This window comes from Nipponia nippon, unplaced genomic scaffold (genome assembly GCF_047370975.1).
Source record: "Nipponia nippon isolate SJK-2023a ecotype South Korea unplaced genomic scaffold, ASM4737097v1 scaffold_1, whole genome shotgun sequence".
Taxonomy (NCBI): Eukaryota; Metazoa; Chordata; class Aves; order Pelecaniformes; family Threskiornithidae; genus Nipponia; species Nipponia nippon.
Window position 1 is genome coordinate 105,169,482 of NW_028262290.1, and position 13,482 is coordinate 105,182,963.

The 13,482-nt window shown below is 37.5% G+C and overlaps 1 protein-coding gene across 9 annotated transcripts in view; it reads left to right on the forward strand.

Annotated features, from left to right (window-relative positions):
• The window catches only part of TNS3 (tensin 3), a 236,062-nt gene that overhangs the window by 69,078 nt on the left and 153,502 nt on the right, over window positions 1-13,482 (forward strand). For 7 of the 9 annotated variants that reach the window (XM_087766109.1, XM_087766116.1, XM_087766125.1 and 4 more), the window contains one exon: window positions 9,119-9,156. The exons of the other annotated variants lie outside the window; for them this stretch is intronic. In XM_087766109.1, the coding sequence (XP_087622235.1) occupies window positions 9,119-9,156 (38 nt within the window). The remainder of the gene's footprint in view (window positions 1-9,118; window positions 9,157-13,482) is intronic. 9 annotated transcript variants of the gene reach the window in all.

The window sequence follows — 13,482 nt, forward strand, 5'->3', positions numbered from 1 at the left end:
TTCTTTTGAAATTCACCTGCTTGTTTGTGATTGTGCTTGTGGTCGTGGCTAGCGATCCACTTAAAATCTCATTTTGGGTTAGCTGGAGTTACCCAATACAAAGAGTTCTCTGTATTTAATCAAATGTTCATTGCTTCTGCAAGACAAAATACATTTTTATGTTGAGACTCATTTGGAGCTGACAAACTGTTCCTAAGGCTTGTTTGTGCATACTTTATGTGTAAAATATATGCATACTTAATCTTATATGATAGCAGCTGGTTTTATATGCTGTGTCTTTCAGTAAGTGCTAAGTTCAGTAATAACATATTAGTATCTTAATAATGTGCAAAGCATGTCTGTGGTTACAGTTCTGGCAGACAAACTAGAAAGCTAGAAATGTCAAAGGAATTTGTATCCTGCTTGGGCCAGTGGCATTACAGTTGACTCTAAATGGCGAAGCATGTAGTGTGTATTTGTGGGGTAGGGGTGTTTGTGTCACCCTGGTCTCCATGGAGTGATCCTTGTGAAATAAGATCCTGTATTGCTAGGCACTTACATGGGCGCATTATGAGATCTATCCATCTATCAATCTTATAATACATTATATATAAGATATTAACTGTAATTTCAACATAACTATAACATAACCATCTTGTGGTTAATTATGGCAATAGGCATACCCATATAATTATGCTAATATTATAATGCAGGAGATCTTTGAGAGAATGAAGACTCAACAAATTAAAAGGGTTTTTCATCATATCACTCTTGCTTTCTGCATGATGTTTGTATGTACACTTACATGTTTTCTTGAGCACTGATCCAGCAAATTGTATTGCCTTCCATGGGACTGTTTTAAGATGGTTTCAAGATAACTGCTTCAGTTAATACTTTTAAGATTTGTGACAGTGGATCTCTTGTATGTATGGCTCAGACTCATCAAGAAAAAGCAGAAAACAAACCAAAAAAGCATACTGTTTTCCTAAGCAATGAACTGCTAATTACCTCCAAATTTAAAAGGTATATGGACTTGCGAGAAAATGAGATCTAGAATTTCTTTTTGCTAGCACTGTATATTTTCAGTTATGATCAACATTTGACATCTGCATGTAAACCAGGATATGCAGGGTGGAGGAGCGTGGTCTGTTGTTGTCCCTAGAGCAGATTAATACCTTGTAGCTGCTGTGAACTCCAAGGAAGAGGGATTATGGAATGCCCAAGCAAGGTTGGGTTAGGTAGGGACCCGGGCTTTTGCTATAAAACCTAATTTGACTGTCAGCCTTGTTTGTGAACAGCATCTGGTAGGATGTCCAATGGAGACTGCATGAATTGATATAGTGGCAGAGAAGTCTTTTATAGGAACCCCTCAGAAATGGGTGGATGTTGACCTGGACATGAGTGACAGTGTACTGTTCTGGGGAGGAGGAGGCTGGAAAGAGAAATGCGGACTGCAGCCATCTGTGATACCAGAAGCCTGGGAAGGTCAGCCCCTGTTCTCTAGACAAAAGGCGCACACAGTAAATAGCAACTTCCACCAGAGTAGTAAAATGTACTCTAATTAACACAGCTGTACAACCTATGCATTCATATTTCAGCGCAGAGCTTAGATAGTGAAACATGGAAGCTATGTGCATAACGAGCAAAGACATGAAAGAGAAGGATGAATAAAGACTTACTGGAGCATACATAGATACAGAAGAAGCCACTGTAATTAGTAGGCATTACACAAGTGGTGTATAAGCATCCTGGCTGAACACAGCCCTCTCTGGAGCTGAGAGAAGCTGTAAAACTGGCTTTCTTTGGCATGTTGTTACCCCAGTGGGATCTGGGGGAGGAATTTTGGCAGAAATCTCTAAGGTACATTCATACTAATTTAAAAATAAAAAATACACAAGGCAAAAACCTCTAGTGGAATGTTTAATGTTCATAGCAGCCAAGCTGCATCACAGATACTACATTATGTTTCAGAAAGTTGTCTGTAATGAAAATATGAGTTCCCTATTTATTTACCTCATAAGGACCGACTTAATCATGCCAGAATGTGATCTGTGGTTATAAAATTTATTTTAAAGTTAAAGTTCAAACCACTAAGGTTTCTAAAAAGCTGCAGCTTCTGTTCATTACAGCTAATAAATTAAAAGGGGGGGGGGAAGTGAAGTAAATAAGTAAATATGATCCCATGTGGCCTGCCCTGCATTTTTTGCAGGAAGACTGCTATGTGATCTGGTATACCTGCAATTTTATAAACTTAGCCCACTTGAAGAGAACCCAAAATTCCTGAGGGTAAATTGAAGTTAGAATTATCTGCACTAATCCAAAAATCTGAAATGAAATGCTACCATCATTAGAGTGTATAATTTGAATGTGATGAACTTGATATGCCATCTGGGGAAAGGAACCTCAAAGTAAATCTTGATGCATTTGGCTAAAATCTCACAGTTCTACCTGGCTTCAAAAGAAGGTGGGGAGGGGGAACTACCATGGGAGACAGAAATAACATATAGGAAGATAAAGAAGAGATGGGTGAAGAAATCTGTTAAGTAATGCTGAAGAGTTTGTTCTGGTACATGAGGAAAGCTTCAAGAAACTTAGCTGGGCTACAAACATAACTCCATTTAGACACATTCAGGATCTGAACCCTGAAAATAGGTAAGAGGGGGAGCTGTTAGCTGATTTTTATTCAGAGTCCCCATCTATTGTCATTAATGAGATTTGAAAAATACCCTTGGAAAACATGCCTACAACTATATAAGTACGTGAAGGATCATGTTGATGACCTCCTTTGCATAGCCTGTATTGTTTTCTCTTCTGGTGAAGGTCTTTGTCACTTATGTTTTCTGTAGGAAATATTTTTCTCTTAATAAAGATTTTCCATTGCTGCTGTTAGCAACAGCAAGTGGAATATTTCATCTGCAGGAAAGCTCATTCACAACACTCTTTACTGTGTAGCCACCCCAAGTAAAAAATGCTGAAGCTTTGCACAAATTTCCCATAACTGTCTTTTAGCCTTCATCTTCAAAAACAATGTCTGCAGTCCCTGTCATGAACTGCTGGGAGCAATACTCAGATGAAGAGACAATGGTTGGCTGAATATGAAAAAAGAACAAAAGAAAATGTAGTAAAATATTTGAGGCACAGGAAATGCACCAGCAGATGTTGTTGCTGTAGTGTGGCTGTTAGACTTGTGACATCTTTGGCATGTGACTCTGATAACTTCTTAAAAATAGAAGTGTTTACTTTTGCAACTAAAGCCCAATATTTCCAGCTAGAGGACTCTTCCCCCACTCCCACCCAAAGGAATCTCTGCCCCATGCAAAACTGCATGCCATCTTATTTTTAATGCTGCAGTTAATAATTTCCATGTGTCTATTTTTCATACTGCTTTCATTTTGGATCTTTATCTTGAGTTGAATTGTTGCAGAGCTGGTAGGAACAGGTCAGCAGAAAAGTGTGTGTGTTGATGAGAGTTTTTTCTAATAATCTGATCACAATGTTATTAAACCCTTGTCAAAATATAAAAGGCCAGCAAGTTGCACAGTTCTCTCCATTTGGGACATTTTGGTCATGGATGTCTTTCTGTACCAAGCTCTGCCTGGAGAAGACCCTGTTGTGGTGGCCTTGCTATGCATTTGTTAAAACATCTTGATTTGGTTTCTGAAAAAAGGAAAACATCTTTTCTTCAGAGCCAATGACAGAGCTGGGATTTTGTTCAAAACATTTCCTGCAGGAGGGAGATGTTGCTCAGTAGTGGTATCTAGCTAGCCTAGCTGCTAAAATGGCTGGGCTTTACCGCTCCTGTGACACTCTAATGCCCATCTTTCCATGGTACTAACAGAGAAGGCTGGAATTGGGAACTATAAAAACTAAGTCTTGATTACACAAATCTTTTTATATGCTTGGTTTAGATTACATTTTGTTGTGGATCATCAAGGACTCTTCTATTACTGTGAAAAAATAGCTGTAATAACATGTGCCTGTTTTTGGGAAGCTGAGTTGGAGATGCTGAGGAAAAGAAATCATCTTTCAAGCAGCTAGGCCTGTGGTTCGGTATCCGAACTTATTGTTTGTCACCAGGAAGTTAAAAATTAATATCAAGAGCTGTACATATATGCTTTTGGGGCAAGTGATCTTTCTTAGAGATCAGTAAGGTATTAAACTGAGTTACATCTCTTAGATTCTCTATTTATATGCAAGTTTCTGCCTCGAGGATTTCTGAATTATCTTGTGTTTACTCTTGCCATACATAGTTCTTTAAAAACAAACACACAAAAACCCACCATGGACAATCACTTGATAAAAGCTGTGGTAAGTGCGATGTTGTCCTTATAAACTAGTCATGTTTTAATATTCACTGCATGTACAGTGTGACAGAATGTTTGTATGGAATATATGGAATATATTGTCATACCATATGTCCATTAAATGCTAAAATGTGACAAGGTGAGTAGCCCTTACCACAAAGAGAAAAACTTGAGCTCTTTGTCCTGGTAAACCATAAATCATTCTGTGGTTAGTTTACAGAAGTACTCTCTTACTTTGTAAATACATTGCTACTGGTTTTCAGAGAGCATCTTGCATGAATGTAAGAAGTAGAACTTTCATAAGAATTTTGGAGCTTAAGTCTGAAAAATATGATTCACTATGCTTATCCTTCTATCTACCCTGGCAGCAGTATTAAATTGCATGAGTTAACATATCTTCATTTTGATGCAAAGAAATGTCTCTTTCTTTTTTTCTTTCTCCCGTTTTCAAAAAAATGGATTCTCAGAGCTATTGTTTAGGAACTGTTTTGAAGTGTAGTAAATTGACTAAATATGGCTTGGCCTTCATTTCATTGCCAGCCAGCTTGGGACAGTTGTTCTTGGAACTGATGCCACAATCCTTAAACACAAATTTGGAAAGTCTGGTATTTGACGAGGGCTGATGTGTGGGATGCAGACATTCAGCTGTTCAGTTGAAGAACTGAAGTAGCCTTGCCGAGTGTGACATTGATTAAGTTGTCCGGACTGTTTCAGGCACATTTTTAAATTCAAATACACTTGGGCTGTAGTCCTGAAAAGAGCTGAGTGCTATTTCGCTTGTAAGCTTTGCCTGAAGAATGCCAGCATTTAGTAGAAGCTGCTCGTTGAGATCTTTTAGCTGTAAGTTGCGTGTATTTTCCTTAACAGTTGATATGCTGTGAGTATGCTCAATTGTTCATGTGGTTTTGCATTGCATGTTTGTTGCACTGAAAAGGCATGGGTTGCACGATTGTGGTATAATACTGCTTTTTTGGCCTTAGAAATTTTCTGAAAGTGCATCTCTCTGCTATTCAGGGTTTTCCGTAAAAATAGCTGGCATATTGAAATGTGGTTCAGTCTCTCTGGCAATCTAATGATGGAGGTAATAATCCCATCTCTTTGCAAGTACTATAAATGCTTGGGCTGAGACAAAACCAGCCTTGGGCTGAGGGGGTGCGACCATCCAGGCAGGATAGTTCTGCGAGGTAGTAGCATTAGCTGTGGCAAGATGAATTCTAAGTAACAAAATATCAAGCAAATTGATTTTTCTCTGTGGGTGAGTGGTTAATTTGCTAGTGTTGGTGAAGGGATCTCTCACTGTTCATGATGTTAGCAGCAATAGTGGAGAAAACCATATGAATTGCATTGTAAAAGGATGTGCCTGGAAAAGCAGTGGTGCTTCTCCTCACTAACTTGTCTATGCTCAGATACTTGGAGAGTTGTGGCTGCTGCAGCACAGCTCTTATTCTATTCACTCTTTCCCTATGTGCCTGCATGCTTCCTCATACGCAATCATTATTTTCTTGATATCTCCCTTTCTTTCAATTGGTGCTGATACTCGCCCCCCTCTATGTGTGTGTGTGTGTGTGTGTGTATTTTTTTTTTTTTTTTAATATATTTTTTCCCCCTTCCCTTCTGGAGAAGGGATGGAAGGTGTGGGAAATAGAGGAGACAAGAAAATAGAGGGACAAATTAATTTAAAAGTACTCTGACTTAACTCTATTTGTATTTTAAAAACAACCTCAAAGTTTATTCTTGTGACTTTACCATACTAGCAATTAAATTGTTGGTAGGAATTATCATTAGAGATTGATAATTGGCTGCAGGTTAGTGATCCAAGGTATACTTTCTTCCAATCAGTTGTTAATTCCTAAGCAATGTTCTATGCTAACAGCCTTTTTCTTTTTTGCCTTTTTTTTTAGTTGGTTCTAGCAAGTGGTTGTATGTTTACTACAAACAAGACTTCTGCGATTTTTGGAGTGTGTGTATATGTGTACATATGCATGTATATATCTGTGTACATATGTTCACACACACATATATATATTTGTAAATGTTTATACACACACGCATACTTATATAGCTCTTTATATACATAAAAAGATTACCTTACCAGCAAATGAAAACTCATTTTACATTTGCTGTACCTCAGTGGGACATACATAGATTATGCAAAATGCTTTGAACACTTGAGCATCTGGTAAATGCTAAGAACAGTCCATCAAAATGTGCTCAGTCATTTTAAGTTTTGTTGTTCTGGGCAAAGATTTGGTCTACTAGCGAAACTCAGACCTGTCAAGAAAAGGGAATTGGTGTTTGGATCTCTTGCTTGGGGAGCCATTTCTGTTGTTGGGATGTAGCTGGTGTGCCTTTTAGGAGCAATGTATGCAAGGAACGCTTTGACATTCACCTAAGAGGGAAGGGGGAGAATCTCCTTTCTGCTTTTGAGCACAAAGGAATGCTTTGTTTGCTCCCAGCATCTGGGCAGTCAGTGATCTCATTTTAGGGTGCTTATTTCTATCCAGTTTTATTATCATAATCAGCTTTATTAGTGAGTGAGAGAAAGTAGTGACTTAACTCAGTCTAATCCATGAAAGTAGATACGAATAGGCTGTTTCTGGGTGCTGAGGAGTGAATCTGCCTTTATGAATGAATCAGATCTCTATCCTTAGAATGTTACAGATTTGAATACCTGAAAAAATACATGGGGGTTTTTTTCAGTCAGAGAGCTTTGCCTGATGTGTATTTGGCTAATTACCTCTTGGGGCTTTAGTCTTTGTTTCCTTTGAATCTCATAAGTATAGCAATGCTGTGTTTGTAAAGTGTTCTTCCTTTAATTACGTGTGGAGTTTGTACGCCATATTTCTGTGTTGATTGTCAGTTTGAATGGGATGCTGCTGCAGGACTCAGTCTTGTTGTTGTTCTTGAGGCTAAACTCATATCTCACTTCAGTGGTTTCTTTTCAGCAAAGACAGTACTGTTGTGTTACACAAGAGCAGCAAACTCTGACTTTTCATGCAGATGGAAACTGAATGGCTGCATTTACTATTATCTACATCTTTAGCAAAGATTTTGTGTATTGTTGGTGACATTCGTGATTTGATTTTGCCTAAGCCAGTAGCAAAATCATGGAAGTTGTCATGGAATGAAATCTATTCTTGTTTTGTATTTCATCTTGCCCCCCAGAAATTTAGGCTTAAGCATCAGGAAAGAAGATGAGAACCTTGTCTGTAATATCAGGGCTTCCTGACAGATTTACTGTGTTATTCTTTACTTTTTTGTGATTGTATCTCTTTTTCTTTTTTTCTTCCCTTTTTTTTTTTTTTTTTGTTTCACCATTTTGCAGGAGATCTCAAAGTAGGCTGTAGAAGAAACAGATAATATGCATGCATATTTTTAGAGCATCTGTTAGCCTTTTGCGAAGTCAAAGCTAGTCATGCTGATTTAAAGTACAGATTCTACTAAATACACGGTTTCGGTGCATGAAATCACTTAATGAATTTAGGCATCCCCCATGCTGTCACACAAGAAAATAATGTTTTTCCTCATGGATTAAAAGCCATCTTCCATTTGCTTTGAGGTTGATAGCATTTGTAAGTGGTATGTGCTTATTGATCATTATCAATGCTAATAGTTAGAGCAGTGTATTTGTGTGAACGCTAATAAATATTTAGAATAAAGAATCTTGATCTTGTGAAGCACTATGAACAAAGAATTCATTCCTAACTTATACCTGGGGAAAATAAGCGAACATAGCACCTACAAGATTGCAATAGAAAATGGGTCAGTAAGCCTTTATTTCCCTGAGAAGTGACTGGAGCATGAGGGTTTTTCGTTCAGCAGCTGATGCACTTGAATCTGAAATGGTGATGGGCACCTATTTCTTGGTAGTTGTATCTTTCCTGTTGGGTAAGGTTGTAGAGTATCTTTCTCTTGGTAGAAGCACCAAGAAATGAGCATGGCTTTCGGCTTCAGTGGTTAGGCCCCAGTTAATCTTCCAGTTAAACTTCTGTGGTATTCTGTGGCTTACTGATCTTGGAGATTGAATAAGTAAATTTTTCCTGAATTTAAAATACAATTTAGCTCACAGTAACCCAAAGGATAGACACTGCATGGAAATAAAGCAAATTTCAGAGTAAAGAAGGAAGTGCATATAAATGGAAAAATCTGTTAAAACCAACCTGTGTCAGATTCTAGCTATTATGCTGTTGCATCATAGGTATATCAATGCTTATCTGGCTACTTTTTAAGTTAAGTGCTGTTTTCTGAATCTAAACTTGCTAGTAAGATTCATCCTTTCCTGCTCTTAGGTCAGCAGGAATTTAAAGGAAATCAAGTGCTTACCTCTGGGAAGTAATGTTTGCAACACTGTGTAAGCTGTATTTCACAATCGGAAATTAAAGTCTGAACAGTCATGGTCACTTGTGAGTTTGAAGTCACCCTGCTTTTCTTAGGTCTCTGGGATGGTTGATATGACTACGATTCATAGGTTACATTGGGAACAATTTGATCTTACTATCTGTGTTATTTAGATGGTAACACTTCTGGCGCATGTGAAGCTGTAAAGGCAGGTGTGAAGATAATCAGCCCGTGAAGTTTAATCAGACATATGTTATCAGAAGCTGATGGAATGCACAAATCTGATAACATTGCTGTAATTAATTAATCTTTTGGGAATGGGTAAAAACTAAAAGCATTTCTTCTTAGAGTTTGTTGTTTTGTTTTAATGTATGTAAATACTTTTATATATGCAGACTTGAGTTTGGCCAGATCTCTAGTAGAAAGCTGATCTAAAGAAAGGGAGGGGAGAATCCACCCACTTCTTTACTCATATATTTTATTTGCTTTTGTTTTAGTTTGCAAGTATGCCTGCCACAGGAAATGTGAAGAAAAGGTAAGCACATATATTTGCCTCCCTTCTTGCTGTTGATCCACGTGTTGAGACTACAAAAGCTGTATCAACTAATTAAGAATAAGATGATTATTAAATCAGATGCCTAGCTGTCAAAAAAGAGTATTTTTTTGCTGGGATATTGTTCTTGCCATTAATAAAAAACAGGTCCCTATGTAGTCAAAACATCTGCACCAGTGGCTGAGTTTCTCATTCGTCCCACAGGAGGACATGTTTCAAGTTGAAAACAGCAAGTTAAGTGGGTGAAATACAAACCACACAGATCTACCAAAAAAATAAAAAATATATCTGAATGAATAAGGTGTATATATGTGTACACACACACCTATATATATATATATACACACCTGTGTGTGTGTGTTTGAGTGTGTGTGTATATATACACCCCCCATATATATATATATATATATATATATAAATATTTTACAACAACAGAGATTTAAAGTCAAACTTTTGGCATTGGATTATGAAAAGTATATAAGCATATTATTAATTTATTTTCAGTGTCTACTCTAGATAGTTTCCACCCAGTTCAGTTTCATTACTAGATTTTAGTTAGTTTTAAAATCTCTGAGTCTCTTTCACACAAGGTGAGATCAGTACTTCCATGGTCTCAGATGACATAGAATTTCCCCATCCCTAGATTTGTGTAAATCAAAGACATTTACAGAGTGTTGCAGTCTAAATCTAGCAGTCTTGGAGGGCTTTACTTTATTTTGCCAGAACCACCCTCATGGGATAATATTCTCTGCTTTTAAGTAAAACTTTTGATTAGTACTTGCTATCTATGAAGACAGCATTTTTTGTAGTTAGAGCACTGAGCTTCTGGAGACACCACGGATCTAGTCCTACTACCTGTGTTGTTGCCTTGACGTTTGGCCTTGTGCAAAGATTTCTTTGTTTCAGTTCTTCGAAGAAATATAACTAGATTCAAGCGAAGAACCTCTACTTAGTGAAGGACTTGAAGATCTGTCAGACCATTTGGGGAAATTCTAGTAAATACAAGTGTCAGTTAGCTGAGCATCTCCCATTTTGAGTGAAAATGGTACTTGTGCATTTGAAAATCACTGTGTTACGTGGTATGCTGAATAAATGCAGCATTTTGTTTTTTCATGAAATAAGATGATAAAGTACAGGCAGTGATAATTAAGTTTGCAAGTAAGGTATTATTACCTTTTGAAGTTTTTCCTCAGCTATATACATTCAATAATGATTAGTAATAATACTATAGTAATGGTTGTCGAAGTAGACAGGAAACAGTTTAGTAGAAAGAAGTACTTTTTATGAGACCAGATGATGTAATTGATCCCTCTTTGCGCAGTAGCTTTGGTTCTCCAAATAGCACTTGCAGTACGGAATTCTACCAGCTTCCATGGGGAAGAATCTGATTTGTTGATAATGTTTGTAGCTTGCATATTTGCTTGCGTAGGTCCTACATAGATCTAGAGTTTCCAGAAGTGATGGTATGTAAATGATGCTGGAGACTGTCGTAAGAAATTCTTTAAACTTGTTTTGGAGACAAATAATTTCATACATGTGCCATATGTTAAAAACAGGAAACCGTATTTCAACTAGTATTTATGCTCTCAGGCATTTGGGTGTTGAGTGTTGAAAAGACTAAGATATGGAGTGCCAAAAGTATATAGTAGCATAACTGTCATTGAGATACTGTATTTTTTTATGTTTTTTTAAATCATTAAAAAGAAATTACTAGCATGTATTATAGAAGATAGAAAAAGAAGGTATGGGAATAAGACCAAATTTATTTCTTACAAGAGACTTTTTTTCTGATTTTCAGAGGAGTAGTAAGGCAAGAAGTAGCTTAAATTCAGAATTTTTCTATGAGTCTTTTCTCACTACTTATGAGGCTCACTCATATGTTGTATATAATCTTGTTACATCATTATTCCCGATTCAGATCTGAATTTTGCCTTTATTGCCTAAAATGGCATCTGTATTTTCATTTGATTATCAGTTTAAAGCAAGAATGATTCTGGTGGTTTTTAAGCTGGACTGAGAATATACTAAGACCATCTAAGGATGTTGCAGGCAACCTTGAGGATACCTGTAACCATAATTATATGCACTGATTCAGATCCATGTGTGTGGAAAGAGTTTCACGGACCCTGCTGATGTGCAAGTATCTCTTCTCACTAGAATATATTTTACCTCCAAGACAAGTATTACTCCCTGCATTTTCTATAAAACTACCCTGTCCACAGCTTATGGGGATTAACTATTTTTACATTAGTTAAATATCCCCCAAGGCAAAATGTGTAAGCAGTTAGTCAGCTGATAGTCACATGGAAAGGGAGTGAATAAGAATAAAGAACGTTGCACTTAGGAGATCCTGTAGTCATTTTGGAAAAGAATAATGCATCAGCATGATAAAGCATGACTTGAAAGACTACTGGAGTCATGAGTGTTCATAAAAGGATTGTTATGTGCGAGTCTAGCCATAAAACCCCATAACAAAACAGATAATATCATGAATGTGTTCAGGTAAAAACAGCAGCTCAGGCCTTACACTGGCAATACTACAATGCAGGTTTTCAAGAGTTTGTCAAGACAATACCGCTATTATGCTTGCAAATGAAAAACAAAGATTTCTTCTTATATAAATCATCCATGAAAATAAAGTTTATGCAGACCTGAGAGTAAAGTGGATGCTGAATTTGATCAGAAGGTACGAATGAAGGAAAAATCACATTTTGGAATTGTTTGGGATGTCAGCTGCTGCCTTGTAGGATGAACCCTGAATCAGTTCTGTGAGGGTTTTCCAGTTGTCCCTGACATAACAGTAAGTACAAAATAACAAGTGCAGGCAAGCATTGTAGTAATATTTCAAAACCTAGGGCACAACTGGAAGAAAATCTGAAGTTACAAAAACAAAAGAAAAGAAGCAGAGATTAGCTTGTACCAATTTAGGCTGTTGCATTTAGTGCAGAAAGATTATAACATTTGAAATTATGTAGCATCCACTAGATGGGGTGGATGGATACCAACGTGAAAATCAGATGAGATGTAAAACAAAATTACCCAACCCGCCCCCCCCCTCCCTCCCCCCCCAATGAAGGCACCAAAATTCCAAACTCCACTGTCTTGGAATTGTCTGTGGAAAGAAAAACAAACAAAAAAGCAAACATGGTGGATGCCTGGATATAAAACCTTTAGAGAGATATCCATCTCTGTCAGGTTACTGTTTGCAATTTAGCCTTGAAGGGGAGGGTGGGTGCATGGCTACAGGGATGAATTAATGGAAATTAAGGATCCACAAATTCAGAACAGATGTCAGGAAGCAGTATTTCACACAGAGAGCAATGAATATGTGAAGACATCTCCCAGGCAAGTTTGTTCAGATGAAAAGCAGTGAGGTTACTCAGGACTGAAGCGATCTAATCATGTCCTGGGAGATGGAGCTCTGAGTGGGCTGTGACATAAATGGGCTGGTCAATCAGTCTGCTCTGAAGACATCCCTCAACTCTCATAGCCTGTGTGAACTCTCATAACCTATTTGTGAAACTGTCTGCTGCCTCCCTGCCAGTGCAACATCGGAGATCTTGGTGTGCACCAGAAGCATTTGATTTCAGTACAGCCTCTCAGGACAGCTGTTTTGCCTGTGTACTGCTCGATGGGCCTCTTCCACACCCATCAGCGCGGTGTGCATTGAGTGCTGATGTAGGACAGCCCTGTTGCTCTGAGCCTCAGAAACTTGATACATATTAATAGAAAGACACATGGTTGTATTTGTAATGGGACTTTTCTAGTATTCTGGCTGTACATACTCATAGTGAGGTGTTGTCCTGCTGGCATATATGTGTGAACCATACTTGTCTGCATGTTGATAGAAATGAGACCCTAAAAATGCTGTCCTTCTTGAAGGGTACCGGGGTGTTGTTAACTTGCTGGACAATAGTGATGCCTCTTCTGATCAGGGAAACCCTCATAAACTTGTCATTGACCTTGTATAGATTAAGCTATTGTAATATATTTGGTTTTGCAGCAGGCTTATTTAGAACTAAAGCCAACCTTTAAAATTGTTATGTTATACCAGCATATAATACTATCTCAATTTACTATAAAATTTTTGTGTGTGTGTGCTTTAGTCATCTGTGCTTTTTTTCTTTAAAGTGATGGGAACGGAAAACTACTCTAGAGGAAAGTGTTTGCTATTCCTGTATGTACTGTATTTTAAAACTCTCTCTAAAAGGCAATGTTTTTGTTTTCACTCTGAAAAACATTGTAAGAATGAATTCTGAAAGAATTTTGTTTTTCTGTATAAATCCCAGTTCATTTAGGTAATTACTA